The sequence below is a fragment of the Mytilus galloprovincialis genome, chromosome 13 (genome assembly GCF_965363235.1).
Source record: "Mytilus galloprovincialis chromosome 13, xbMytGall1.hap1.1, whole genome shotgun sequence".
Taxonomy (NCBI): Eukaryota; Metazoa; Mollusca; class Bivalvia; order Mytilida; family Mytilidae; genus Mytilus; species Mytilus galloprovincialis.
The window spans coordinates 41,588,693-41,616,288 of NC_134850.1; the positions used below are offsets into that span (position 1 = coordinate 41,588,693).

At 32.7% G+C, this 27,596-nt stretch overlaps 1 protein-coding gene across 1 annotated transcript in view; it reads right to left on the bottom strand.

Annotated features, from left to right (window-relative positions):
- LOC143056307 (uncharacterized) overlaps window positions 1–27,596 on the bottom strand; it is a 62,479-nt gene that overhangs the window by 15,694 nt on the left and 19,189 nt on the right. The window contains exons 13-41 of the mRNA XM_076229392.1: window positions 27,248–27,426; window positions 26,411–26,570; window positions 25,985–26,182; window positions 23,817–24,053; window positions 23,374–23,533; window positions 22,722–22,963; window positions 19,935–20,065; window positions 19,394–19,547; window positions 18,820–19,041; window positions 18,364–18,457; window positions 17,464–17,587; window positions 16,880–17,028; window positions 16,467–16,600; window positions 15,758–16,030; window positions 15,033–15,323; window positions 14,482–14,630; window positions 13,892–14,033; window positions 12,577–12,680; window positions 12,067–12,270; window positions 10,838–11,012; window positions 10,161–10,435; window positions 9,243–9,398; window positions 8,539–8,752; window positions 7,608–7,756; window positions 6,393–6,870; window positions 5,659–5,870; window positions 3,154–3,340; window positions 2,535–2,702; window positions 1,386–1,808 (exon numbers count right to left, since the gene is read on the bottom strand). Coding sequence (XP_076085507.1) covers window positions 1,386–1,808; window positions 2,535–2,702; window positions 3,154–3,340; window positions 5,659–5,870; window positions 6,393–6,870; window positions 7,608–7,756; window positions 8,539–8,752; window positions 9,243–9,398; window positions 10,161–10,435; window positions 10,838–11,012; window positions 12,067–12,270; window positions 12,577–12,680; window positions 13,892–14,033; window positions 14,482–14,630; window positions 15,033–15,323; window positions 15,758–16,030; window positions 16,467–16,600; window positions 16,880–17,028; window positions 17,464–17,587; window positions 18,364–18,457; window positions 18,820–19,041; window positions 19,394–19,547; window positions 19,935–20,065; window positions 22,722–22,963; window positions 23,374–23,533; window positions 23,817–24,053; window positions 25,985–26,182; window positions 26,411–26,570; window positions 27,248–27,426 — 5,784 coding nt within the window. The remainder of the gene's footprint in view (window positions 1–1,385; window positions 1,809–2,534; window positions 2,703–3,153; window positions 3,341–5,658; window positions 5,871–6,392; window positions 6,871–7,607; window positions 7,757–8,538; window positions 8,753–9,242; window positions 9,399–10,160; window positions 10,436–10,837; window positions 11,013–12,066; window positions 12,271–12,576; window positions 12,681–13,891; window positions 14,034–14,481; window positions 14,631–15,032; window positions 15,324–15,757; window positions 16,031–16,466; window positions 16,601–16,879; window positions 17,029–17,463; window positions 17,588–18,363; window positions 18,458–18,819; window positions 19,042–19,393; window positions 19,548–19,934; window positions 20,066–22,721; window positions 22,964–23,373; window positions 23,534–23,816; window positions 24,054–25,984; window positions 26,183–26,410; window positions 26,571–27,247; window positions 27,427–27,596) is intronic.

Consider the following 27,596-nt stretch of genomic DNA (forward strand, 5'->3'; position numbering starts at 1 on the left):
GACAAAGAAAGATAACTCTAATTAAAAAAAAATTTGATATTTCACAATATTGTGCAATTAGATATTTCTTGCCATTGCGCAATACTGTGCAATTGAAAAGACTTGCTATTGCACAATACTTAATATAATAATTTTAGATCCTGATTTGGACCAACTTGAAAACTGGGCCCATAATAAAAAATCTAAGTACATTTTTGGATTCAGCATATCAAAGAACTTCAAGATTTCAATTTTTGTTAAAATCAGACTAAGTTTAATTTTGGACCCTTTGGACTTTAGTGTAGACCAATTTGAAAACAGGACCAAAAATGAAGAATCTACATACACAGTTAGATTTGGTATATCAAAGAACCCCATTTATTCAATTTTTGATGAAATCAAACAAAGTTTAATTTTGGACCCCGATTTGGACCAACTTGAAAACTGGGCCAATAATCAAGAATCTAAGTACATTTTTAGATTCAGCATATCAAAGAACCTAACTGATTCATTTTTTGTCAAAATCAAACTAAGTTTAATTTTGGACCCTTTGGACCTTAATGTAGACCAATTTGAAAACGGGACCAAAAGTTAAGAATCTACATACACAGTCATGACAGTTAGATTCAGCATATCAAAGAACCCCAATTATTCAATTTTGATGAAATCAAACAAAAGTTTAATTTTGGACCCTTTGGGCCCCTTATTATGTTGGGACCAAAACTCCCAAAATCAAACCCAACCTTTCTTTTATGGTCATAAACCTTGTGTTTAAATTTCATAGATTTCTATTTACTTATACTAACGTTATGGTGCGAAAACCAAGAAAAATGCTTATTTGGGTCCCTTTTTGGCCCCTAATTCCTAAACTGTTGGGACCTAAACTCCCAAAATCAATACCAACCTTCCTTTTGTAGTCATTAACATTGTGTTTAAATTTCATTGATTTCTATTTACTTAAACTAATGTTATTGTGCGAAAACCAAGAATAATGCTTATTTGGGCCCTTTTTTGGCCCCTAATTCCTAAACTGTTGAGACCAAAACTCCCAAAATCAATCCCAACCGTTCTTTTGTGGTCATAAACCTTGTGTCAAAATTTCATAGATTTCTATTAACTTAAACTAAAGTTATAGTGCGAAAACCAAGAAAATGCTTATTTGGGCCCTTTTTGGCCCCTAATTCCTAAAATGTTGGGACCAAAACTCCCAAAATCAATACCAACCTTCCTTTTGTGGTCATAAACCTTGTTTTTAACTCTTCTGAATTTACATTTTTAATTGAGCACAATTCAAGATTTTTTTTTCTTTTTCAGTCAACTTAGTGAATTGACTTTTTATACTTGCTATGCATATTAGAAGTTGCAATTCTATTTGTTTTGTCCTTTTTTATCTTGCTCATACTTACTACTTGGAGTTACAATAACTAAATCATCTCCGACAGCTCTCTTCTTCCTTCTACCAGACCCTGGGGTTACTGATATCGTAATGGCCAATCCATTCAGGGATGTTTCTAGATCAGTGTTGGCATTGGTTATTATGACACTACCCATGGTCTTGTTAACACATCTCATGGCAGCATTACATAACCTCATCATCATAAACACAGTACGTCCTGGCTCCATGTTGAATACATTATTGGCACTAGAGAGACGGTCTGCTTCAGACAAACTTGTATTTTGCACAGGATTTAATTCAGATAAACGTCTTATGTTTACACCATTAATTCTAACATATCCATCTTCAATCATGACTGTCCCAGAAATATTGTAGCCTACCCAAGTACATGGGAAAATGTCCTCTTTTTCTTCATCTGTTCCACAGCACAAATCTGAAATTTTTTTTTGTCAACCATTACAGTTAATATTTAACATCAGCCGGAGCTGAGCAAACTTACAATAAGTGTTTTCAATGAAAATTTATGGAAGTTGAAGTCTTAGAAAAAAATCTTTTATTGTTCTTACAATATAAGGTTACCAATCATCAACTATGCAACAGACAATTAAAACTCAATAATTATACACATTGAACCTAAAATGGTTCACATAACCTAAATGAAAATATCTTTGGTTAAAAAACAAACAAAAGAAAATAATTTCTTGATAACAAGCATGAAGCATGAATGTAAGGGTTGAAAGGCATATTGACACAAATCTACCATAAAAAATTGATTGGTTCATAAGGTAATTTTTGTTATATTAGTGATCATGGCTACCATTATCAATACAAAGCTTCCGACTACAATTCAATTTTTTAGGCAAAAGGGCAACATTTTTTCCCTCAAAACTAACATATGATCAAAATATAAATTTAATGGATCTTGCAAAAAAAACAAACAATAATATTCAACCAACTGTGAGCGGCAATAGCAGAAAATTCTGAAAATTTTTAAACCCCAAAAAAATTATGTGCCTGAAAGAATTTCATGATAGGTGTTCAAAAAGAAGAGAAAAAAAACCTCACTAACAGTACAACTTAAAGGCTAAATGGTGTTTGTATTCAAATGCCAGTAAAGACTGGGAAATATCAGGTTAAATAATCAATTTAATATACATACCATATCTATTGACTGCCTCGTCATGACTAAGACTAAATGTAACTCCTAGTTTGGTTGGATCAGTACTCTGTAGAGAATCTTTTGGAGTGACATCAGCAGATAATTGGGTAGCACCAGGTATAGTGGTATTTACGTCATCTATGGGCTCTTCCAGAAGTACAATTACACCTGTCAGGTAAATCAAACAGATTTAATATTTGTAGTTTCCATTTATCAAAACAAGTACAAAGCTTGACCTGAAAATTTGGCCTTCTTAGACAGCCATTAATACATCATTAGAGTATCTGAAGTTCTTCTTTTTATCTTTAATTTTTTTACTAGAATGATATTTTTGCATTTGAACATATTCTTTTTGTTTTAATTCAAATTTTCCACTTTTTGATATCAACATTTCATTATCTTTAATCTTTTTCCATAAAATTGCAATGTTTTTAGTATCTGACCTTTAATCTTCTTCTAGTTCTACAACTATAACTTCCTAATCATTACGATTTTTTTTTTTAATTGAGACTTTTATCCAAATTGATCAATATTTGTCCTTAATACTAATATTTACTAAACGTTTTAAAGAAACTAGCTTGATTGGCAAAGTGATTAGATGAAAAGCAACAAAACATACCTTTAGTATCATTGTAGCTCACAACATGTCCAGCCCCATTCTCACAGATCAGGGATACAAAGTATGAAGTATTGTGTTGTAAGATGCCTTCAAATGTCATGTTAATGGCAGTTTGATTGGTACCTATAGACTCAAATTCCTGTAGCTCTTGTCCACCAACTGTTGCTCCTATGGCCCACCAATTTTCCTGAAAATAAAAGAATAAAATTTAGCAGAGACATAAAATATTTACCACTTTAATAACTTTAGTTCAAAAACAGCCATTGTAATCATGACAACATAATCAAAGAGCTGAAGAGCTCTGAGGGAAAAGATGGCCATTGTTTCAATTTTTAGGGGGGTATCTTTTGATAGTCTACATACAAAGAATGAGCAAAAGAACAGCTAGAACATATAGAAAGGCTGACAATAATGAAACTAATTGTTGTTTATTGTTATTTCATTTCCTTAGTCAAGAATTCATCATAGAGACAATTTGGACCAATGAGATCTACACCTTCTAAATCAAACGATTTGATTAAAGTTGGGAGTTAATTATCTAAAATTCAATTGAATTTAACAACTACTACAATATATTTTAGAATTTTAATTATGTACAACTGAACAGCAGGCTAAGACCATTCTCAATTTTTTGTGACAGTATTCTCAAGAAAGTGAGGACTGAAAAATCTATTCAGTTTTAATTTTCCATTGATAAAGTTCCAAGTTACAACTCTCATCACAGGGATACATGTACTTATAAAATCAAATATGATTGATATAAGCTGTGTGAAGTTTGTTTCCAGATCCCACATTTTGATATATCTGTAAAATTCATGAATAAATAGCTTTAAACTACAAAAAGCAATATTTAAAAAAAAAATGAAAAAAAAAATGACCACTACAATAATTTATTTATGTTGGTACGCAAAATTATTTTTTAATTAATGACTCCTTTTAAATCATATATATACTTAATGTGACATTTTTAGTGTTCATATACATTAACTTTCATTTTAGTGGGTAATTACTCATCAATTGAGGAGCTCCTTAATTGGAGAAAGATTCTAAAAACATAACTTTACAGAAAGAATGAAAACTGCAGTTGCTCTCCCCAATCTCAATAGGTATAAACTACAAAAAGCAACATTTTATTTTTTTATTTTGTTTTAATCATTTCAATAATTATGTTGGTACACATTTTTTTTTATATAGAAGACTACTTATCATATACTAAATGTCACATTTTAAATGTTCAGAAACATTTACTTTGATTTTAGTGTAAAATTACTCATCAATTGAGGTGCTCCTGAATTGGAAGAAGATTCTAAAAACAGAACTTTACAGAAACAATGAAAACTGCCGTTTCTCTCCCCAATCTCATGTCTCCCCATTGACATTGTTTACCGCGAAAGTTGACCTACATATTATCTGATTATAGCCTCAGATTAAAGCATTGCATGTTGGTGTGTGAATCATCTACACTACAGCAAACATCATTAGGTTTATATTTAACAAATACGGATTTTAAATTAGTATACAAATACTGTGAATGATTTTTATAATGAATAAAGGATATCCCTGTGTAGTGTGGCATTCCAACAATGACGTCACTAGGTTAGATATATTTAGAATATTTCGCAATACTGATTTTTCCGGACTGTAAAAGAAACGTATATAGTGTAAGGGAAAGCTCAATATACGATAATTTCATGAGAAACAGAAGGGAAATGTGTAAAAAATGTATTTAAAGTCAATCTGTTCTACTTGTCATCAATTTCAGTATAACATTTTGAGGGGGCTTCCCAAAACAAAATGATTGACGTGAGGGAATGATACTCTGGCCAACCCCATTAGGGAATTGACGGCTTGACGCCGTATTTCCCCAAAAAAGGCAACAGCAATTGATTAGTCTTGTTGAGAGGAGAATATTTAAAATTATTATACCTCAGTTATCATTTTCTATATAAAATAAGTACACAATATTTTGGCTATTTTTCAAATTGCAAGCTTTGAACTATTTGACCGATCAACAGTTTCCAACTATTGGACCATGATGAAACTATTTGACTGCAAGCGTCATTATATTTCGTGGAATTTCAAATGCAGCTACGGGATAGGAGGATGTTGAGAATACCGCTGGAGTTATGATGTCATGTTTTTCCTATTGTATCTAGGGTTGACGTCTGTGCAGCACGTAGCATTAGCACTCAAAATATATATGAAGTAAATGTTAAACAGTATGGTTGTGTTTCTTCTTTTTATATTGAGATAGTTAATTTAGCACCGACATTTATTGTCTGTTGTCTCTTTCGATATAATAAAACACTTACTGACTGGATATTCATGGATAGCAAGTTTATTGTCCCCTCAGATACAACTACTGCCCTCGGCTACGCCACAGGGCAATAGTTGCACCTCGGGAACAATAAACTTACTATTCCACTCATGCTTCACACAATGGTTGGAAAATAAATCAAGCACACCTTCTTTATAGCAGGCATTGGTAAGACATTTTGTACTAACCACAATATCACTCTCTTCATCAAAACATCTCCAGAATGCCTTTATGGTGTTGTTAGAGCCCTGATATCTGACAGGAGTGAACTCCCCTTGATATACATCAATATAAATATCACTGCCCATCACATCAGGATCAAATATTGGTGGTGTATCGTCAATGTAAAATCCATCTGAAGACACAACTGTGGTAGCACCAGAACCAAGCACAGCTTTCACTGAAACAAATTGATTCAGGTAAAAAAAAAACCAAAAAAAACCCCACTAATTTTCTTTTTTTTCAATGACAGTCATAAATTTTGGTCAAACTTCCATATTTTTTAATCCTATTAATGGATTGCATGTTTTATCACTTCTGAAACTTCAACACTTTTTTTTGGAAAACACAAAAATGTGCACCTCAAGACGGATGACCATAAAATACAAATCAATGAACTAAGTATATAATTATATATACTGATTTGATAACTGATCTACACATTATTAGTTGACCTTTAAAACACTGATAAAAAATGCATAAAATTAAAATGATCTAATAACTTCTCCATCCTAAAACCACTTAATCTTTCTTCAAGCAAACGGTTGTTAATTTTTCTTGTGCACATGTTTTAATCTGTGAGATATTATTTTTAATGGCATAAGTTTCTGATTATAAAAGGAGTATGGTATTATTAAACCACAGTGAATAAAAGAAAAGAATATTAAAAAAATCATATGCATGGACTGAGAGAGGTTTTTACCTGTGAAATAATAATCTATTGTTTTAGTCTCGTTGTCCTCCATTCTTGTAGCTGGTAGAGTAAAGTTGTCAAGCACAAACTGGTATAATACATGTTCCTCGGCATCACATGTAGAAATACAATTGTAACGTGAACAATAGTTATAACAAGGGAGACATGGTGATATCATTTCTTTGTAAGGAACAGCCTCTGTGCCTAATATTGTAGTTCCAATACCAATTTCATATTTGATTATTGGGTTTGTTCCTCCACGAAATGGAGCACCATATCTGCAATGTGCACCAGGTTCAGGAGGTAAAACTACACTTCGAAAGAATGCCTTGGTGGAGTAAGGATTAAAAGTGTCAACGACTGGTGGTAAATAATTATTTTTAGGGAAAACATGGAAGATTAGGTCTGTGTCTGTACTCAGATCACGTATTCCACAAACTTTACTCCACAATACACCGTCCACATACAAATAGAAACACAATGATGGCTGAAAAATAAATAGGAATGAATTAAAATCCTAGAAAATGTATTAAAGCCAATAATAATTAGGAAAAGGGCATGCATTTAATGTGGTAGAATATACATTATACACATTAAAATAATTGAGAACAAATTGCTTATATTAAAAGATCATGCAAAAAAAAGTCCTTCTTCAATGTAATTGATCTAGTTTCTACATTTTTCGGCATTTCAGGTGGTACCTAACACTACAGGGAGATAAGTCAGCTAAACATTTTAATTATGTTGTGTTGTAAAAGGAATATTAAGCTTCTCAATGATCAAAATTGGTGTTTGTCAAACTGCTATATAACCAGTGTAATTTTTCTGATAAAATGGTAGGTTCAAAATTTTTAAAATTTTTATATTTTTGTCAAAGGGTCAAAGTAAATACTTTGTCAAAATTTTAAGAAAATTAAACGAGCCAAATTAATTTTAGTTAAAGTGTTGGGTACCACCTTAATACTGTAAAACAACTTCCTGGATTCTTCTTATTTTACCCTATCATACATTAAATGTTATTTATCTCCTTTCCTTCCTCAATCAGATTTACAAACTCAATTTTCATCCATTCACTTAAAATACATAACACTCAGACTCCCTCCATACATGTACAATCATTTCTTAAAAAGCCTAAACCATTTTCCTGTCATAAACAATAAGAACCATCTAACAAACAAAATACATGTAACTGCTATTTTTTTCTTTATTTCTGTACAAACTTACATTCACAGCTTCATCAGTTTCAAAGTCAACAGCAATCTTGTAAGTATGGAAATCAGCTGATGGGTCAAAATTTAGGACATCTTCTACCACTTGTGGAGGTAATGTATCATTGAAGATTCTACACCATGTTACAACATGTGGGTCATCACCTATACACAGAATGAACTCAAGTTATTATGTCCATTCCTTTTTTTTTTTAAATCATTAATGAAATGGCTCATGTCAAACAAGATTTAATATAGCAGTCTGTTTGCAGGTTGAAATAGATGCATATTTGGACAAGACAAATTGGTAAAATATTTACATACAAGAAAAATTTCACATAAAATTACAGGCTAACACTATCAGAATTAAGACTTAAATAATCAGATTGTATGATTGTTTATCAATCAATGATAAATGCTGTAGGGTAATGTACTCAAAACTATGATGTAAAAACCTCAGTGTCCAAAATTAGACAAGAATATGTGTCCATGGGACTATTATGTGTCCATGTCCATTGAACTGTGAAATCAAGGTCAAAATCGTAATTTGACATACTGTGGATTCATTATTATTCATTGGATACCAATTTTCATGGATTTTGTGGGTACAGATGAACCACAAAATTAAGTGTTCAACGAAAAACAAATTTTCTTTATGCTTCTATGCAGACTTTGGCAAAACCACGAAATTAAATATCCACCAACATGTAAGTTTTCCTTAATCCACGAAAATAAATGAATGCACAGTACAACTTTAAAAGTTTGACTCATAATGAACATGTGTACTTAGTTTTAAGTTGATGTGACCACAACTTCATGGTTAACTACCTTAACCAAAAAAATTAACCTAATACAGAATGGACTAACAGACGGAAGGACATACAGACCAGAAAATAGAATGACCCAACATGGCTGTAAGCAGGGCATAAAAATTAAGTGTATTTTACCTGCAAAGATTTCAAAACCACATGATGCACGGGCAGGCTGTGTTGATAAATCTATAGGGGCTGTAACAGCTCCACCTGTAGGGTTTTGCACCACTTGGTATGGAGATGATGTGCTGTTACCAACAACAGGAACAGCTTCAGTTGTTGGTGCAACTATCGAACTGTTACCAAACTTTTCAGCTAAATATTCAATACAGTTACAGGCAGTGCATGTCTAAAAATAGAGAATGATGTCAAACGCTAAATCATATTGTTTTCTCTTAAGTATTGAGGGTTCTATCAAAAGCTACGCGTCGCCAGGTAAACTAAATTTGCAACAGTAAAACTACTGATGGACGTCCGCAAAGCTTCAAATACAATACAGTTATCTCTTAAATAATATAGTTTTGTCTTAAATATTGAGAGTTCTATCAAATGTTAATATGTTTGGCTTAGGAAGTATACTCTAAATTAAAAAAAAAAAAATTATGCGTAAAACTCCTCATTTACTTTGCCAGAATTATGTCAAATATGCATACTTTTCTGATGATATTAATTTTGTTTGAAAAAAAATTAGTTAATCAAGGTCAAATTACTAAGCTAGGGGTATTCAAAATTATTTCAAGAGCATATTTCTCATTTTCACTCTATGAAGGCTAATTTATATAGTAAAATATTTTCCATAAAGCCTTGCACTCTACATATTTAAAGAAATTTATACTAACTGCTGGAATAGGATTCTCAAAACAGCAAATACAGGCTGTGGCAGACCAGTCAGCCTCTGGAACATGATCAAATGGCATAATCTCACCCTCTGGTCCGTCCCATAACATGACAGAGGTTGCAGCAACACCTTCACCACTGGCAGCCTTTATTTCAAACTGTAATATTGAAAATTTAATTGTAAACATGTTTTGTTTTTATATGAAAATATTGAAGCTACCTTTATAATATTAAAAAAAAAATTCTGACTAAATTTAACTGAAATTCTATAAAGAGTTATGAATTCATATTTGGTGTCAATTTATTAGTTACTAGAACAATTTGTTTTATCTCAGATCTGAAAACAAAATCAAAATGGTATTACTGATTCCAGTGGCGGATCCAGGGGGAGGGTTCCGGGGGTTGGAACACCCCCTTTTTTTTGGCCGATCAATGCATTTGAATGGGAGCATGTAGTTGGAACCCCCCTTAACTCTGGGTTGGGAACCCCCCCTTTTTTAAAATGGCTGGATCCTCCACTGGATTCTATTATTGTCATTCTGTACTATAAAGCCTCCACATGGGGTTTTACTGATTCTATTGTCATTCTGTACTATAGAGCCTCCACATGGGTTTTTTGATTATTTGATTACTTGGCTGTTTTCATAGTGATTATTTGATTACCAGACCAAATATTTCATGATTATTTGATAATAGTAAGTAAATAGTTTATTAAAGTGTCACATATTGATTGACATAAATATAAGCAACATTATCTAGGACTGCATTTTTTATTATTTGATTATCTTGTTTAAAAAATATAATTAATGATTATGTGATTATAATGGCAAAACAATTGTGATTACTTGGACACCCCTGTGAGGGGCCTCACTATACTAATCCATCCACAAGTTAATAGAAGTTTTTTGTTTTGAACTAACCTCCCATTCTCCTCCTCTTTCATAGTCAGCTTTTCTGTAGTATCCTCCAGAATACATTATATTCAAATTAGTATCCCTTGCCAACTTGATCCATATTAAATCATCGTAAATTTCCTTTCCAAGATTTTCTGTACGCATCTTAATGGGCCAGTTCTGTCCTTTAGGATCTCTGAAGCCTATTTGCTGAAGGACATTCCAGTTGGTATCGTTTACAATTGATACTGGACGTGTTGGACATGCTTCTCCAAATGGAGTCGCCATATGCAGAATAGATCCTGAAATTTTTATCAAGAATATGTAATACTTTATCAATACCAACAAATTGATCTTTTCTACTCCTCCAAAATTGATAGATTTTTTTTCTATAGTCAGAAATAATAATTTGGATTTTTGGATTTTAAGGGTGTCAAGTTTTTTAAATGATTACTTCTGTCCATTAAAGATGCCAGTATTTCTTGAAACACATAAAATATCAGATACCACCACTCAAACTGACAATTTGGAGGGGGATCGTAGATGAACCTTTATAAGAAGTGTTTGCAATTTCAAATGTGTTTTCTTATTCTGTATTAGCCAGTTTTTCAGGGGAGAATTGTCTTATGTATACCCCTATTTTCAAACAAATTGTAATTATGTAATGCATAAAAGATATTTCTTCTTGTGTTTTACATACAAACCTTGAGCACTGTTTGGAGAATTAAACCAAACACGATCTTTCTTGAAATCCCAGCCATCCACAACTTTTCCCGGAGTTGGTTTGGTCATGTCTAATAGTATTGGTACTGACTCGTCTGTTATAGAGAGGCCTGCTCCATTTGTGATGATAAACTTGACACTTAGTGGTTCTGATTTCTATAAACAAAAAGTAATAAATGTCAAAAAATCAACTTTTACTTCAGTCTGGAAATTTTCTTATAACACAATTCCTTTGGTTATAAAGCAAGTGTTTGCACATCTTGTATGTTATCCAATGTTTCAAAAATAGCTTTTTTTTCCTTCAAATTAGCAAATATCTATCAAAATATGTAGATGTTGTGGCAAATGAGAAAACTATCAATGCACCAAAGATCCAAGAACAAGGATGTGAACTACTACACCTGACCATGTCTAAACCATATCTCCATCTCAATTTCAGGAAGTAAATGGTTTCCAAAAAAACATAGCATAATATTGGTAAATAAATGGGGAATGCGACATGAGACATAGATGATGCCCCAGCTTGCATATCATATAAAGTTATAATGGGACATAACTGAAGAACAGTAAAAGTGACGCTACCCAAATTTGTACTTGATCTGAGTTTTGTGGTAATAATCATTGTGTATAAGTTTTATAACATTTGGTTGAGGCAAACTAAAGTTCGAGAACAGAAACGACAAATTCAGCAATTTTTCCATTTAGAAAGGGGCATAACTCTAGAAAAGTTAAAGTGATGCCATCAAAATTCAAACTTGATCTGTGTTTTGTGTTAATAAGCATTGGGTATAAATTTCATAGCATTTGGTTTAGGCAAACTTAAGTTAGAGAACGGAAACCAACTTTGGGACATACATATGACGGACAAGGGTAAAACTTAATGCCCCCCCCCCCCCCAGCTACGGCGGGGGCATAAAAATATTTAATTGTACTGTACAATCTATGAAGGGTGGAAGCACCTTTTTTTCAGGACATTGGGATTAGGCCTTTATTTTTATGGGAATTCAGGATTAATGGCTGGTATTTTCACATGAATTTGGGATTTACCCTTCTCGGGACTCAGAAATTAATGATTAATTTTTCTGGATCCAGGAAAGATTTTAATTTTTTTTCTGGAATTCTAGGATGACACCCCCTCATAACGCACCTCATTTATGATAATAGAAATAAAACAGAAGAAACAGATTATTCTTACAACACAATAACTTACATTAAGAGTTAGATCAATGAAACTATATTCTGTATAATTATTTGTCAAGGTAATCCAGCTAACGACCATCTCAGACTCGGCAACTTCTGAACATGATTTATTTCTCCACAATGATACTTGATAATTGGCTATCTCAGAAACATCGTCACCATATCCCTCCCAATACACATAAACTGATGTATTACTTTGAGTGTATGTCACAACCTGAAATGAAAACAAAAACAATTTAATTCAGAAACATTTCAACAGATGCGTATTGAATTTTTTTTTACTGAGCACATTGGAATGAAAAATCAACTTTTAAAATATCAATTTTCACAAACTTTTTTTTCCAAAGAACTTATATAATCTGGAACATCAAGTTACTGATTTCATTTATTTTTTTTGATTAATAAACAGAGTAAAACTAAGATGTTTTTGAGTGCAATGTATTTGTCCATGGTCCGTTCATAATTTGAAATCACAAATGTTACTGTTGTTAAAAATAAGTGCAGCCATGAAAATACAAACCATATCAAAATAAGGTCCAGTTTTTATCCTGCCCATGTCTGGTGGTGTTGCGTCCACAATGAATTCATGCATGACCATACCACAAGCTCCAGATTTATCAGCACCTTTGGAAGAGAAAATAAAAATGGACATTAAATAATTGTTGACACAGTGATAAGTCTTGTCTGTGTGGTCTATTTTTCCTCACATTTTTATCAATCATTCACTTTCATGAAAGGTGAGACAACAATGAATATACCACAGGCTTAACCCACCATTTTCTTCTAAAAATGCCTGTGCTAAGTCAGGAAAATGACAGTATTTTTCCATTTGTTCTGTTGGTTAATAAAGTTTAATGTTTGAATTTGTCAGTTTTTACAGTCTTCCCCTTTCTGAATTTACCTTGGAGTTTGGTATTTTTTTAATAACGTTTTCACCTAACAATGATTATTGTTGATAATCAGTATAATGGACTGCAATGTTGACCGACCAATGAAATCTATCAACAATCATAATGACATCATCAAAGTATGAATATTCAAATAATTCTGTGTCAGACTAGACTTACCCATAGCATACACATAATAGGTATCTCCTTGTGTCAGACTAGACTTACCCATAGCATACACATAGTAGGTATCTCCCTGTGTCAGACTAGACTTACCCATAGCATACACATAGTAGGTATCTCCCTGTGTCAGACTAGACTTACCCATAGCATACACATAGTAGGTATCTCCCTGTGTCAGACTAGACTTACCCATAGCATACACATAGTAGGTATCTCCCTGTGTCAGACTAGACTTACCCATAGCATACACATAGTAGGTATCTCCCTGTGTCAGACTAGACTTACCCATAGCATACACATAGTAGGTAGCTCCTTGTGTCAGACTAGACTTACCCATAGCATACACATAATAGGTATCTCCTTGTGTCAGACTAGACTTACCCATAGCATACACATAACAGGTATCTCCCTGTGTCAGACTAGACTTACCCATAGCATACACATAGTAGGTATCTCCCTGTGTCAGACTAGACTTACCCATAGCATACACATAGTAGGTATCTCCTTGTGTCAGACTAGACTTACCCATAGCATACACATAACAGGTATCTCCCTGTGTCAGACTGGACTTACCCATAGCATACACATAGTAGGTATCTCCTTGTGTCAGACTAGACTTACCCATAGCATACACATAGTAGGTATCTCCTTGTGTCAGACTAGACTTACCCATAGCATACACATAGTAGGTATCTCCTTGTGTCAGACTAGACTTACCCATAGCATACACATAGTAGGTAGCTCCCTGTGTCAGACTAGACTTACCCATAGCATACACATAATAGGTAGCTCCCTGTGTCAGATTGAGACCTTGGATTGTTGTAACAGTGTACTTGTTAATATTGGTGACATCATAATCTGTAAATAATTGTTCCTTCTCTTCATCTGTAGCTGAACCACCATCAATCTGTGCAAAATGGAAGATATGAAAAATCATGCCTTAAAAAAGGATGAGATAAAAAGATTGTGCTTAATGTTTTAAATTAAAGACAAAATTAACCCAGAGAAGACATTTAGATGGTGCTTTATGGCAATTTGTATGCTAATCCCCATTGTTGATTTTAATAAAAATTGATAATTATCTGAAATTTTGGGTCAACATAACTTGCAACAATGCTAGGTAATGTTCCTTAAATGTTTCCACCGTTTTCTATATTTTGGACCACCTTTTCAACTTAAGAAATATTTGGTAGTTTCAAATAAATTTATTCATTAATTTTCTAGACTCTAGGCAGTTTAGGCACATTGTATAGAAACTTGTCTCTTGTTGACAACTGTATTTGACCTTTAAGTGACATTTGATTTGGCATATGTCCCACATTAAGTTGTAAAAGAGATAATAATAAATAACTTACATATGCTTTACAGTTAGTATTATTGGCATCAGAGTTGTTTGACAAAGCCACGTAATACATCAAGATATCTAACTTGGAACTAAATCCTTCAAACTGAATTTCTAAATATGTGTCTGTAGGAATAAATTTCTGCATCACAAATGCTCCACCTGTAATCAAAACAAATTAACAATAGAAATGATTTTTTTCAAAATCACTTAAAAATTATTTCCTCATACTCCTTTTTAACATGAAAGTTAAAAAAAACATGGATATCTATTTACTTTTATAAACTGGAGTAAATTAAAAACACCTTCACACAACTCCCATACAATTATTTCTTTTCTATTTATTTATCTTTTTATCTTATTTTAATCAAAAATTTTTTGCAGAAATAAATCTTCTAATTATTTTTTGTCTTTTAAGGTTCTTATGATTTATTTTCCTAGTTACAATAATTAATTTATTGTTATGTTAAGAAGTATAATATTTTTTTTTGTAATATGATATCAAAAATATTTGTTGCTAAATTTTTTTTACTCAATATACTATTGAGTATTGTGAACACTTACCTATAACTCCTCCATCAAATCCGACCCTGAAACCATTTGATGTGACTGTTGCCACAGAGTATGAGGCACTGTATGCCTTTACTGTGAAGTAGTAGATACCAGTAATTGCGGTCAACTCAAGGTCATAGAAAATGATAGTTTTGTTTAGTCCTACATTTGTAAATGGAACAACATCATCCCTGGTCTTTGGGAATCTTCTATCTGTTCCCACGGCAACCTCATAGAACACTACTTCCTGGTTTGGATCTTGTGCATCTAACTGTGATTGGTCGATTTGTAATCCAGGGTTTCCTGTAAAATTTTCAGTATATAAAATTTGTCCTTCAAAATCATGTACTAGAAGAAATGTGAAAGATTTTTTCTTTCATCCATAACATCGTAAGTTATTCAATACAGCTCTTCAAAGCAATTCAAATGTTAATTAACAATTTGGTAAATGAATATTTCCCTTTCATGAAAATTATTTTTAAAACATTTTCCTTAATTCACTCATTAAACTTTCATAAATAATTTCCTTGACTACTTTAATCTATAATGTACTAATTTTGTAAAATATAACACATTTCCATAAGGTTTTGTTTTTTGTTTGCTTTATGATACTTTAAAATCATATATTCTATAATTAGTGAAAACAAACAAAATTGTTGCATTTTATTCTTTTTATTAATTCACTGATTGTTTGTCTTCAAGAAATCAACACTGTTTTAATCATTCAGCAAATTTACCTGACAGCACATCTACTTGTTTCATGGCACTAGCAGGTAAACCAAATCCATCCCAGTTTGCATAGACAATTTTATTGGATGGTAAGTAGTTAATATCATAGCCAGTTACATCCCCATCAAACACCTTCCCAGGTAAAAGTGGATTTTTCTCAATAGTGACACCATCTGATCTTAGAATGTAGGTGTAGTTTAATTTATTGGTAACCTTCACTAAGGAGTAGTACATTTTTCCATTTTCCAATGATAACCCATCTGTCATGCCATCAGTATTCACTTAAAAATAACAGGAAGTTTCATAAATATGTCATGTGATCTCAACTAACATCAATTGGAAATACACTCATCATAGAATGAATATGTCAAAAAGTCATTACTACTTTAAAGATGCTACCTTCATAGTACTGTAAATTCAGAAATTATTGCGATTTTTTTAAAAAATGTGAATAATGAGACAGGGTGAGTATCACAATTATAATAACTTCATTCTAAAATTCGATACATATAACTGTATCCAGATTTTTGCAAAATTGCATTAATCAATCTCGCATTTTTGTCTTTCTTTCAAAAATTGTTAAAATTTCTGAATTTACAGTATGCAATTATAAATATCAGTGAGAAAAGTCCTAATTAGACTGATAAATATGTAGATCATACATAATTGTTTACACTATATATTTGGTAATATAGCTACCATTAAAAAACAACTTACGATTCATTTGCAGCCAGTCTTGTATAACAAGACCATCAAGCCTTTGGATCTTCCATTCATAGCTTGTAACTGGACATGGATCACCTGACATATCCCATGATGCTCTGTAAGTATCGTCACCAGACTGGAACTGACTATAAAAATATATATGATATCACAGATAAGTATACTTCTATTTAAAATGCCAGGTTTTGATTGGTTACTGCAACTATAATTTAATCCAATGGATATTACTCTATTACCCTTCATAGAAACACTTGATCAACTGTGCCCTTTATTAAATATGGATGATTGTTATGTACCAGACGTTACTTTGAGTTTGAAATTCAATAGACAGTAATAACAGAACAGTCAGTAGGATTGATTAAATGACACATAGCTGAGATGGTTATAGCGCAGATTATTTCACTTACACATCTCCAACAGAATTCTCCAATACATCAGCAACCCCTACATGACTGAGAGGGTCCATTCCCTGACTGAGGTATGACATATACAGTCCATTGGATGTTGCAACACTTGTCAGACCAGCTCCATTGATTCCTTTTACAGAAACATAAACCTAAAATATAATAATTAGAAAATCATTCATAGATGAGGAACAGCAGTAAAAGCTACCAGGCTATATATATAAACTTTTATAGTTATTAGATAAGACAGGAAGGCAGTCTTTTTACTTTGACAAATATTACACAAGTATTGCTGTAATTGAAACCAGGGTTCTGCATCATAAAATCTTTACTCAGTTCTCTTGAGTACAAAATTTGTGCTCAAAACACTAAATCCAGCATTTTGATTGATTGAATTCTGATTCTGAGTATGATAATCATACACAAAATGTATATTTATCTAATAATAGATTATAAATTTCTATATGGCAGCTGCCATCGAAAAGGCAAGTTAATGTTTTTGCCATTCACTCTTAATTGTAAACAGTATACACATATCATACATTTCAACTCAACCTGAAATTTTTAGGGGAAAATTTCAAACTTACCACTCTATAACCAACAAGATTGAGAGCACCAATTGTATAGGAACGGACTCCATCTTCTAAATCTATGTCAAAGAAAGGCTTGATTTGTCCACCACCAGGTGTTGTTCCAAGCGCTATCTGGTACCTATGAAAATATAACAAAGACTTATTTCAATGCATAATACACAAGTTCAGAATCTGATTGATTGATTGATTGTTGGTTGCTTAACGTCCAGTGTATTGCATTCTGAGAAATATTTTTAAAGCATAGTGATTAGCTAACAACATCCTGAACAAATGCTTATTCACCTAGTAATTGGACATTATTTTCATTTTGATGCACAGAAATAAATAACCTAGAAATCTTAAGTTTATTTATCAGTAAATTGAGATTCGGTTAGTCCTATTGAATATTTGTTGTATGGAAATAAACTGAAATTTTGATAATTTCATTTCAGAGAATCAATTAATTTTGAATTAAAATTTTTAGGTCAACTGGTATTCATCTGCTCATAACATTTGACAAATTTCTCAACAGCAGACATGTGATATTGCATTAGCCTTCTATTTTGAAATCAACATATGTCTGTGAATATGGATGTGAACTCCCATTTAGGCATTTTTAAGACATAGTTTACTATATTTCAAGTTGGTTTTTTTTAGCACATACATAATTTCTATCAAGTTCCCAGGGAATCCCAGTTCAAAATGAAATTGTTTCCTTTGATTTCTCTGTATTCAAACTCAGTAAGTTAGCAGACTAATAAATAGAGGAATGGTAGACATCACAGATGCTTATGTTAATGAGAATATGGTTAATTAAGGTGTCATATGCTAGGACCTTAAAACCTATTTTGAGTCTTTCAAGGTCTGTCAACTGACCATATCTGAAATTGTACTTTTTTTGTATCTTAAACTGACCTCAGTACTCCAGATTCTGGATCTTGGAATGCTTGCCACGTGGCTGACACTGAAGTCATAGATTCTGAACAAGTGGCATCCAGCAAATCACATTCTACAAATAGATATAAAATCATTTAATACATCAGAAATACCAATAACATCTTATTGATCACTTCACAAAGTACACAATATAGTTCTAGTGTATATACTAAAATATTAATTTTATAAATAAGAAAAAATTTAAGAAAAAATATGTATTGTTGCTCAGAAAGCTTGAAGATTGAGAGCTTGTACAAATAGGAAAATATAAAATAAAATATTAGACCACAAGAAAAAAAACCAACTTTACAGAATCCCAAAATCTGTGTAAAATTTTAGGTATATTTTTAAATTTAACCTATCTCAAACAATAATAAAAACTTCAGCATTACACAGATTTATTTTCAGACAGGTTTCACTGTAATATGTTCTTACCTTCATCTGTGTCACATTTCTTGGCATTCATGGCTAACGTCATCTCAGTGTCCGTGACATCTACTCTGTATGTAGTGTGAAGGTCAATCACTTTACCGTAGGTTGGTGGTGTCGAGTCTATACCAATCTCAGCGGAGAAGGCGTAAGCTTCCATGTCAACATAGTTAACTGCAGTCACTGTCACATAGTATTTATCTCCATGATGTAACTTGTCTCCAAGACCTAATAAAATGAATAAAATTTATTATTCCTATGTATGTATGGTTAAATCATTATTTCAAATTATCAAATTATGGTTACTCTAAAGATATTCAAACACATTGTAGCAGTAAATTGGTTTTCAAAATTAAAGTATCAATGTTTGAATGCATAGATCCTTGCTGAATTCTTTGTTGCAGTTGGAAAATAACTTGTGAAACTAAGACCTTATTCATATGTCACGAGTCCTCAATTCTGGTATTGAAATAAAACTCATTTTAAATTGCATATTGTTAATTAAAACTCATTATGTATTACCCGTAATTATTAACTCCTACAACCTGGCTCATCACTTTAAGTATGAGTTACAACTCACCTTGGATTGAATATTGACTCATGTATCCTGGGACCTCTGTTCCATTGTAGATATTATTTGATCCTTGCTGACTTCCCATTGTTATGATGTATTTCTGGATAGGACTCTGTTTGTCCAGGAAGCCATGCCATGTACACAGTATAGGAGCATTCAACTGTAAACAACAGTGATAAACACATATATCACTTCATTTTTTTAATAGAACCTTTAAACATATGATATATGGATACAAAGATAAGTCCACCTTGCTGGAAACTTAGAAATGATTTTACAATCAGTTTATGGTACGATTGCCATTGACACAAATCCCTACCAAATGCCGTATAAGTTATAAACTAGTTGCTGTCTCATGCTTGCATACAATACATCTTGAATTCAAATATATATTAAATTGTAGCTGTCTTTTCTGATTTAAAAAAAAAATTATTTATATCAATGTTTTATTTAAACCTAAGCAAAGAAGTTGAAAGTATACATGATTTGATGCATACTTATATGATAAAATAACATTTAAGGCAATAACAAAACTAGTTATACTAACCCCAACATAATCAGGACAGGAGACAAAGCCTTCTCCTGGTGGAGATTTGTCAATGATAACTGATCCAGTAGCTACTTCAGACACTAGTCCAGCTTTGTTCTCTGCCCAGATGCTGATTATGTTTGGCTTTCCTAAAACATATAAGGTTTATTCATTACTATGTGTAGGGCGCCTATCTTTGTGGAATTTGTGGGTTAAGGTTAATCATGATTTTAAGTTTCAATAAAATACAAATTTTTGTAACCTTGTATGGTGATGGTAATAAACAGCTGCGCCATGAGCGCATGATACGCCCGACGTCTTATGTGGAAGTCTTATGCAATAATCATAAATAGTTTATGAGAAAGTTTTAAGCAATAACCATCTATTGTTTTAGACGGCGGCGGCGGGACATGTGAAACCCCCACCCTGGTTTTTTTTACAAAAACTAAATATGACCAAAATAAAATTTTGAATCAAAACCAAAAAGTATACAGATCTTTAGATTAATATATCAAAGAAGTGTGTAAAGTTTTAAGCAATAATCATAACTTATTTTTGAGATACGGCCCAACATGTAAACAAGAGTGCACACGCTGAAATGTCTCGCCTTCTATACTAATCATTGATATTATGTTGATAGTCCTAAGTATAAAGCTAAGCTTTAATACAACTGTCACATAAACTTAACATTAACCAAGATAACTAAACAAAGACCAATGAACCTTGAAAATGAGGTCAAGGTCAGATGAACCATGCCAGGCAGACATGTAGAGCTAACAATGCTTCTATACAACATATATAGTTGACTTATTACTTATAGTTTAAGAAAAATAGATCAAAACACAAAAACTTAACACTGTGCAATGAACTGTGAAAATGAGGTCACGGTCAAATAAAACTTGCGCAACTGACATAAAGATCATAAAATATTTCCATACACCAAATATAGATGACCTATGGCGTATAGTATTAGATAAAAAGACCAAAACTCAAAAACTTAACTTTGACCACTGAACCATGAAAATGAGGTCAAGGTCACATGACATCTGCCCGCTAGATAGGTACACCTCACAATCATTCCATACAACAAATATAGTAGACCTATTACATATAGTATGAGAAAAACAGACCAAAACACAAAAATTTAACTATAACCACTGAACCATGAAAATGAGGTCAAGGTCAGATGACACCTGCCAGTTGGACATGTACACCTTACAGTCCTTCCATACACCGAATATACTAGCCCTATTGCTTGTAGTATCTGAGATATGGACTTGACCACCAAAACTTAACCTTGTTCACTGATCCATGAAATGAGGTCGAGGTCAAGTGAAAACTGTCTGACAGACATGAGGACCTTTCAAGGTACGCACATATCAAATATAGTTATCCTATTACTTATAATAAGAGAGAATTCAACATTACAAAAAATCTGAACTTTTTTTTTCAAGTGGTCACTGAACCATGAAAATGAGGTCAAGAACATTGGACATGTGACTGACAGAAACTTCGTAACATGAGGCATCTATATACAAAGCATCCAGGTCTTCCACCTTCTAAAATATAAAGCTTTTAAGAAGTTAGCTAACACCGCCGCCGCTGCTGTAGCCGCCGCCGGATCACTATCCCTATGTCGAGCTTTCTGCAACAAAAGTTGCAGGCTCGACAAAAACCCTCCCCTGTTTTACAAAATACTCAATAACTCAAAAATAAAATTTTGAATAATCACCAAAAAGTATACAGATCTTTAGATTAATAGAACAAAGAAGTGTGTAAAGTTTTAAGCAATAATCATAAATCGTTTTTGAGATACGGCACAACATGTAAAAAAAACCTCCCCCTTTTTTACAAAATACTAATAACTCAAAAATGAAATTTTGAATCATCACCAAAAAGTATACAGATATTGAGATTAATATAACAAAGACATGTGTAAAGTTTTAAGCAATAATCATAAATAGTTTTTGAGATATGGCGCGACATGCAAAAAAACCCTCCCCCTTTTTTACAAAATACTCAATAACTCAAAAATTAAATTTTGAATCATCACAAAAAAGTATACAGATGTTGAGATTAATATAACTAAGAAGTGCTTAAAGTTTTAAGTCATAATCAAGAATCGTTTTTGAGATACAGTGCGACATGTGAAAAAAAAACACCCCTGTTTTAGTTATAAAGTGCCGTAACTCAAAAAGTTTAAATCTTATTTTCACCAAAAAGTATACAGATCATTTGACCATCATAAGAAACAACTATATTAAGTTTCATGAAATTTGGATAATTCGTTCTCAAGTTACGGTGCGACATGTTTACGCCGGACAGACGGACAGACAGACAGACAGACGGACGGACACCGGACATTTGTATACCATAATACGTCCCGTCAAAATTTTGACGGGCGTATAAAAACTATGAAATTAAATATTCTGGCAGACACAATTTGTCCTCATTCCACAAAAAAATGGTACCAATGAAATTAAAGGAATCCACAGAATGATATATATTTTAAATAAGGCTAATCAATTAACAAAATGCATTTTTGCTCTTGCAAGCTGTTGAGTTTGAATTATCAACCACATCACCTTAACTGTGTGCAGCACCCTAGACCACTCAGTCAACTAGGTTATCAATATTTTAGAGAAGTAAAGTACTTTTTTTGTTTATCTATGTTAGCATTCCTTCCAGGCACAAACCTACTGTTAGAATTGTAAGTAAATCAAATGTTTAAGGGTTAAATATACCTTATCATTATTCATCAGCAAGTACAGAATATCCCAGACTGTTTTTTTTTGTCTAACATACCTGTATCAACAGCAGTAACATAAGCCAATGGTAAAGTACTGAAATCCATGGATGAAATCTCTACCTCAACCATTGGGGCGATGTCCTCAGCAAATGGATAGGTTCCTACTGAATACCATCCACGTTCTATACGACTCTCTGTGTCATTGTATGTCCATTGGGCAGTCAGCGAGTCAGTTGTCGTCTGGTACAGAGAATTACCGCTAGTGATGTCCTGATCTGATGCTGTCTTGTCAGTTAACCTATTAAAATATAATTTTAAAGTTTCAAAAATGAAAATATGTACCAATAACGAAGATGTGAATCCAGTGGAATCTCATTGTTTTCCACTGGAATTGAAAATCCTGCTGCAATTCAACTGGTTAATCCAATTGAATTCAGTTGAACACAGCTTTCCACTGGATTTTCTAGAGTAATATTCTACTGGAATGAAAAGAGTAAATAGCATCGTTCCAACCTTTATTTTAGTATCTATGTCATTTAATACAGGATGACTTAAGTAGAAACAGGATAAAAGCTTAACAGATTAAGGTGTGTTGCTTTGGAAAATGTAGCTTTAGATCAGATTTTGAAGTGCTTTCCTAGTTCACATATATGTTTTTATGGAACATCTTTTACTTGTAAATTGCACACACTAAGCTATTTTCCTTACCTGTCAATATTGACTGTAGGTGGTGAAATATCAACCATAAAACCATCAGAAGATGCCTGGACAACATTTCCACCATTAGTGATTCCCCTGACAGATGAATAATAAATGGTCTCTGGCTTCAATGGTAATGTGGCATGGGCATGTCCAGAACTTGTTACACCTACAAGTCAGAAAAGAGAATGAATATAATGCTTTCGAGCAATGTAAAACTAGTGTGATAAATTCAAAAAAATAAAGATACAAAACTGAAAAACCATACTAATTTTATTTGGCTTATATGGAAGGATATTTAAGGAGCTATGAATTAATATGAAGACAATTATACACAAGATAGCAAGTAATTCGTGTCAGTCAAGATACAACTAACTGAGGGAGAGTATATCTGGATCTGACAATGGAAGATAAATATGACTCAAAATGAGCAAAAAGCAGACAACACTAACCATCTCCTGCTACATTTTCTTCCTCTGAATGTATAATACCCTCACTCATGAATGGTTGTACATCTTCTCCACCTGGTGAGGTACCTACAGCCCACTCATACATCATCACACCATGAAGGTGACTTTCAAATTCATCAAACTGTATAGTAACAGTGGTGGTATCTACAGTGTAGTCAACGTCCACGCCCAATTCTGTTGAGGTAGTATCTGTTCCATCAGCTCCATCAACAATAAGACCTGTATATAATGTTATAGATTTTAGATAAACTCTATCATTACTTAAGACTTTACTATTCAATCTATACCTATGTAGTAGGGTTAATTAATTTTGTATAAAGGTCAGCAATATACATTTCAAATAAAAACTGGTACATATAATATTCAGCTACTGTGGATTCATTGTTATTTAATTTGTTGAATACCAATTTTGATGGTTTTCATTGGTACAGGCAAACCATGATCTAAATATTCAACAGGTTACAAATTTTGATGGTTTTCATTGGTACAGGCAAACCATGATCTAAATCTTCAACAGATTACAAATTTTCTATAGGCTTGTATGCAGACATTGATAATAAACAGCTGCGCCATGAGCGCATGATACTCCCGACGTCTTGTGTGGAAGTTTTATGCAATAATCATAAATAGTTTCTGAGAAAGTTTTAAGCAATTACCATTTATTGCTTTTGAGACACGGCGGGACATGTGAAACCCCCCCACCCTGTTTTTTTTTTTACAAATATCACTAAAATAAAATTTTGAATCAAACCAAAAAGTATACAGATCTTTATATTAATATAACAAAGAAGTGTGTACAGTTTCAAGCAATAATCATAAATTGTTTTTGAGATACGGCGCGACATGTAAAAAAAAAACTCCCCTTTTTTTACAAAATACTCAATAACTCAAAAATAAAATTTTGAGTCATCACCAAAAAGTATACAGATCTTTAGATTAATATAAAAAAAGAATTGTGTAAAGTTTTAAGCAATAATCATAAATCGTTTTTGAGATACGGCACGACATGTAAAAACCCCCTCCCCTTTTTTACAAAATACTCAATAACTCAAAAATGAAATTTTGAATCATCACCAAAAAGTATACATATCTTTAGATTAATATAACAAAAGAATTGTGTAAAGTTTTAAGCCATAATCATAAATAGTTTTTGAGATACGGCACGACATGTAAAAAACCCTCCCCCTTTTTTACAAAATACTCAATAACTCAAAAATGAAATTTTGAATCATCACCAACAAGAATGTGTCCAAAGTACACGGATGCCCCACTCGCACTATCATTTTCCATGTTTTATGGACTTTGAAATTGGGTAAATATCTAATTTGGCATTAAAATTAGAAAGATTATACTATAGGGAACATGTGTACTAAGTTTCAAGTTGATTGGACTTCAATTTCATCAAAAACTACCATGACCAAAAACTTTAACCTGAAGCGGGACGAACGAACGGACGGACGGACGGACGAACGAACGAACGAACGAACGGAGCCACAGACCAGAAAACATAATGCCCCTCTACTATCGTAGGTGGGGCATAAAAAGTATACAGATATTAAGATTAATATAACTAAGAAGTGTGTAAAGTTTTAAGCAATAATCAAGAATCGTTTTTGAGATACGGTGCGACATGTGAAAAAAAACACACCCCTGTTTTAGTTACAAAGTGCCGTAACTCAAAAAGTTTAAATCTTATTTTCACCAAAAAGTATACAGATCATTTGACCATCATAAAGAACAACTATATTAAGTTTCATGAAATTTAGATAAGTCGTTCTCAAGTTACGGTGCGACATGTTTACGCCGGACAGACAGACGGACGGACGGACGGACACCGGACATTTGTATACCATAATACGTCCCGTCAAAATTTTGACGGGCGTATAAAAAAATTATTAAAATTGGAACACACTAAAATAAATGAATCCACAGTATGTTTAACTCAGTAGAAACTTGCCTTTATAAAGACATTTACATTTTGTCTGTAATTATATGGAAACAAACTTAAATTTCAAATTTCATAGAGGTTATTGTAGCAGATGGAAAATTTAGTGAAGATAGACTTCAGTACTTGCAGCATTAGATTGTATTTCACATCATTTAAAAAAAAAGTGTTTCTATTTTTCAATTTGTGACTATAAAATAATTACCGGCTCTATCTTCTTCCACAACAACAATAGGAGTAGATGTGATTGACGAGCTGAGTAATTGTGCTCCATTCTGGGCCTTCAGACTGACGTAATACACAGGATCATAGGTAGTCAGGTTGGTTATATCAAGAGTAAGACCATCTATATACACATCATTTTCTGCACCATATAATGTCCAGCCTAGTTTATCTGTTCCACCTTTGAGAATGATACAAAATATGTTATTACAGTGTATACTGTACAGTATATGGAAACTATCACACTATCATGATTTTAGACCTTGCCTTCATTTCACAAAAAATCTTACAATAAAAAAAATGTCAACAGAAAAACTAATTTGACAGGCTTGGTAACATTTGAATAGATCATTAGATATATAGTTAAGCAAAAAGTTATTTCATTTAAATTTAATCTAAAAATATTTACCTGGAGTAGTTCCGACAGCAACCTCATACCCAATAATACCAGACTCAGGGTCAATAGCCAACCAGGCTGCCTTGATCCCTTTTGTACCGGCCTGCCACACGTATCCATCAACTTTCTCCTCTACACCAGAGACTAATGTTCCTACTTTCAACCACATGACCTAAAACAAATCATCAAATATCAATATATGCAAGCAGAATAAGAATACTGTAATTCAGAAATTATTGCATTTTTTATTAATAATAATAAATGCACACAATAATTTAGAGTTAACTTCAAATTTTTCAATAATGTTGACATTTTTTAAGCGTAAAAGAGAAAATTAAAACATTTTATTACATTGGTTGCAATAAATTACATTGATTTCCCAGTTAAATAAAAACCGATAATTTCACATGTGAAATAAACGTGGTTATTTCACTCTCTGACGTCATACAACAATAGGCGTTGTCAAGACGTCGATAACGTCGGATCAAAACAAAATGCATAGGAAAAACATATAGTCCCTTACATTTTCTACATTAATTTCATAAAAAAAGCCATTTGACAATGTAATAAAAAGTATAACTAATCGCCGTATTTGAATATAAAAAAATAAGACAACTTGTGACCGAACGCCGATATGGATTAAACTTGTGCTGCGCACTCGTTTAATCCATGCATCGTTCGGTCACGCGTTGTCTTATTTTTTGATATTCAAATACGGCGATTGGTTATACTATAAATAAGGTTTCCCTGAAAACCATCTCTGTAAAGCTTTCACAACATTTAACAATTTTCAAAGTGAACAAGAGGTTTATGTCTGGTAAAATTATCATTTTAAAATGATCCACTCACAGAAGGTGGTGATGTATCCACTCTAACACTATCAGTTTCAAACACTGCCATATGTCCTGCTTTGTTAAGGGATCCCACTCTAATACTGTAAGCAGCCCCAAGGTTAAGGGACATTCCTGTTTGAGTGTAAGATGTTCTTGTAGGGTTGCCCAATAGATCCATCCAGTCACCATTATTAACTGAAAAATACAAAAGACACATTTACTTTTTTTAATGAACACTGATTAGAAGATGATTGGATTAGGTATCTGTTTTCATATTTCATATGGGTAGATTTAAAAACTGGCAAGAAAACAAGTGGGTCAACTAAGTCTATATCACTACTCATTGGGTGAAAATTGACATTCTG